This window comes from Lathyrus oleraceus, chromosome 4, assembly GCF_024323335.1.
Source record: "Lathyrus oleraceus cultivar Zhongwan6 chromosome 4, CAAS_Psat_ZW6_1.0, whole genome shotgun sequence".
NCBI lineage: Eukaryota > Viridiplantae > Streptophyta > Magnoliopsida > Fabales > Fabaceae > Lathyrus > Lathyrus oleraceus.
The window spans coordinates 109,038,258-109,041,858 of NC_066582.1; the positions used below are offsets into that span (position 1 = coordinate 109,038,258).

The following is a 3,601-nucleotide window of genomic DNA, read 5'->3' on the forward strand; positions in this document are numbered from 1 at the left end:
ATAAATAGGGGTATGATAGTGTAAAAAAAATGTTGCATTGATACTATAAAAGGACAATTATTTTAAGACAGAGAAAAAATGCAAATGAGACACTTTTTGTGAGATAGATGAAGTATTATAAATACCCCTTTTGGTTAATGTTAAAATATACAACAAACAGTCGGTCCCACAAATACTTTCTCCGTCCCACAAACACTCCGTCCCACAAAAAGTGATTTAGTTGATCATTTGACATAAATTAAGAAAAAATAATAAATTAAAGAGAGAATGATATTTTTATTAAAATAACATTTATTAAATATTGAGAATGATAAAAGTAATACTGTATCTCATTTTATTTATAAGAGAAACTTGACTTTTTAAATTCATTGGATAATCAATATATACGGTAGAATTGTAAAAAAGTGAATTAAAAATTAAAATTAATTATTTATTTTGAAACATTTTTTTAATAAATTATTTATTATAAGACGGGGATGATATTATATACATATATTAGTAACTTTTCACAAATATTAATATTCAAAAACGATTTTTCATTACATGTTGAAATCTTATTTTAATCAGTTTTTTTTCCTCAAAACTAATCAAATCTTACTCCTAAACACCCCTAATTAAAATTCTAAGAAAGGGTAGATTAAGCAAACAAGAAAAGGAAAAATTAATAATTTATATTAATATATAAAAGAAAAATATAATTTTGGTGTAGTTTTCTTTTCTTTCAAATATAATTTTTAATTTTATTTTAAATTTTAACTTCTCTTTTTCAGAAACGGCGGTTATACAACCGTTTATTAGTTTTTATATTATTATCTTTATTTATTTTATAAATAAATAAAAATAAAATAAAATAAAATAAAAATATAATACTATTTATATATTTTTTTAGAATCAAAGCGGACAGACTTCTAGACGTTAGTAATAAGTAAAGCGAAAAGTCACAATAAAAAAAATGAAGAAAAAAGAGTGTAAGAATATCGGTGTTGTTTTGGGACACCAATTGATGATAGTTGTGAATTTCAATTTACCTTCTTAACACAAAGATCTAATCAAGTCCACGGTCAGTATTTTCTCCTAAAATTCGATTCCGTGGTTTTTTATTAACCTTAAACCTTGTTTTATTACTCTTCAATTTTTCATTCTTCAACCTCTTAATCCTCTAATGGCTCTCTCTGCAACATTTATCACTCCTTCACCTTCAAGTTCTAACCTTTACGCCAAAATTCGAAAACCCTTTCTCTCTCACTCTGTATATCTTCTTAAACCCCTAAAGATCCGGGCTTCAGCTACCCTAAATTATTCCAATGTCGACAAATCTTCCCCATTGAAGGTTAGAATTTAATTATTTTATTTTATTTTATGATAATTGCTTTTGTTTCATTAAATTCTGTCAAAATTATTGCCATTTCACTTAATTTTTAGTTGCAATTGTTTTTCATTTTATGATTCATAATTCAAAGGTGTATGCAAATTTCTGAGGTTTGTGTCAAAATTTGTTGAATCTTGCTTGATTTATATTCTATCAGACTAGCAAATGGCAGTGGAAATTCAAGGACAATTTAGTAAATATTTATTATGAGGAACATGTGAAGGAGAGTGAAGAGCCTTCACAAAATATCCTGATGATGCCAACCATTTCTGATGTTAGCACTGTTGAGGAATGGAGATTAGTGGCTCAAGACATTGCTCAACGGAATGGCAGTGTCAATTATCGCGCAACTATTGTTGATTGGCCTGGTCTAGGTTATTCTGATCGTCCGAAGATTGATTACAATGCTGATGTTTTGGAAAAATTTCTGGTTGATTTCGTTAATTCACCGGATGGTCCGGTAAAACAATCAGGTACTGTAATGGCAGTAGTGGCTGATGTTATATTCTGCAATAACTTCATTGTGCGGAGTTATATTTTTGCAACATCTTTTTACATAACCATAGTTAGATTGAAAATTGCAATTATTATTCATGGGTTTTTAAGAACGCTGACATAGAATTAATACTTGTTTATGTGGTTTTTGCAAAATTCTGCTATGTCTTTCGTGTACTTATGTTGTTGGTGTTAAACTAGACAATGATTTGGTGATTTTTGGAGGAGGACATGCTGCTTCAATAGTAATCCGTGCTGCGAAAAAGGGTCTCGTGAAGCCCAAAGCTATAGCTGCTGTTGCACCAACTTGGTCTGGTCCACTACCTATAGTGTTTGGTCGAGATTCTAGCATGGAAACAAGGTACTATATTGCTTCCCTTTTCAGCGGTCAAGTCTTTTTCCTCCGAGATTGATTAATGTATCATTGATTTCTATTTTCTTACTTATCGTCGCGTATATAACTTGTTTCTATTTGTTCTCCCTTTTCTTTAAACTCGACAGATATGGTTTTCTAAGAGGCACCTTAAAGGCCCCTGCAGTTGGTTGGATGATGTATAACATGCTTGTGAGCAATGAGAACGCAATCCAATCACAGTACAAATCCCACGTATACGCCAACCCTGATAATGTCACGCCAGCAATCGTTGAAAGCAGATACGCATTGACAAAACGGAAAGGAGCGCGTTACTTACCCGCAGCTTTCTTGACAGGGCTACTAGATCCTGTAACATCTCGCGAGGAGTTTCTTCAACTCTTTGCAGATTTGGAAGGAAAGATACCAGTGTTTGTTGTATCATCGAAAGGGTCTCCTAAAAGGTCTAAAGCCGAGATGGAAGCTCTTAAGGGAGCTAAAGGGGTGACCAAGTTTGTGGAAGTGCCTGGTGCTCTTCTTCCACAAGAGGAGTACCCTGCTGAAGTCGCGGAAGAGCTTTATCAATTCTTGCAACAGTATTTTGGATCTGTCGCTTGAAGTTCACACGTCGTGTGACACTTCTGTATGATGGCGGTGAAGGTTTCACGGGCATAAACACTAATTGAAGTAAGAAAGAAAGACAGAAATGTGACCAAGGGTATAGTGTGGTTTATTTGAATTTTTTTAAAGAAACTTTGGTATGTTATGAGTTTTATACACATGTTAAAATCATTTCCGAAAGGAATGTTGATTTGAACATAACTTCTAGTGAAAGTTAATGTTTCCACAAATTAGAGGCGACATGTTTCATTTGAGATGATTTTCGACAACCCGGTCAAATTTTAATTTATTTTTCCTTTCTCCTTCTAACCATAAATTGACTTGGGAAATCTCTTTCATGGTGCTAATCATCTTCCTAATACTTGAGTTGTTCAACCCTCGACACAGGCTAATGAGTGGTGAACTTTGGATTGAAAGAAACAATGGAAGGTTGGATAGCATTGCTAATTGAAAGATTCTCAGACAAATTTTGTTGGAAAGCAATGTCTCAAAACGCTTGAATATGAGACTTTATTGTAACTTCAACATGTTTGAATAATTCACTCCCAAATGAAGCAGGCACGGAATGAAGAAAGTAAACCGTTTATTATTAGGGAGTGAATAGAATAAACAGTTTATTGCTGACAGAGCATCTTCTTTGTTTAGTTAAGTTTATATTCATCAAAATTATTATAATTATAATACTAAATATTTGATTAGTGAGTTATTGAGTTTTTTTGGGTGAGTCCAGTTTTACTCAAAATCTATTTTTTTACCCATCCATT

General features: G+C 32.2%; 1 protein-coding gene across 1 annotated transcript; it reads left to right on the forward strand.

The window, feature by feature from the left end:
• Window positions 1-902: 902 nt before the first annotated feature.
• On the forward strand, window positions 903-3,091 carry LOC127073798 (uncharacterized). The gene is made up of 4 exons (XM_051015022.1): window positions 903-1,330; window positions 1,527-1,842; window positions 2,066-2,225; window positions 2,366-3,091. Exons 1-4 carry the CDS (start codon window positions 1,163-1,165, stop codon window positions 2,832-2,834), a joined length of 1,113 nt encoding a protein of 370 aa, XP_050870979.1. The 5' UTR covers window positions 903-1,162; the 3' UTR covers window positions 2,835-3,091.
• Window positions 3,092-3,601: the final 510 nt, after the last annotated feature.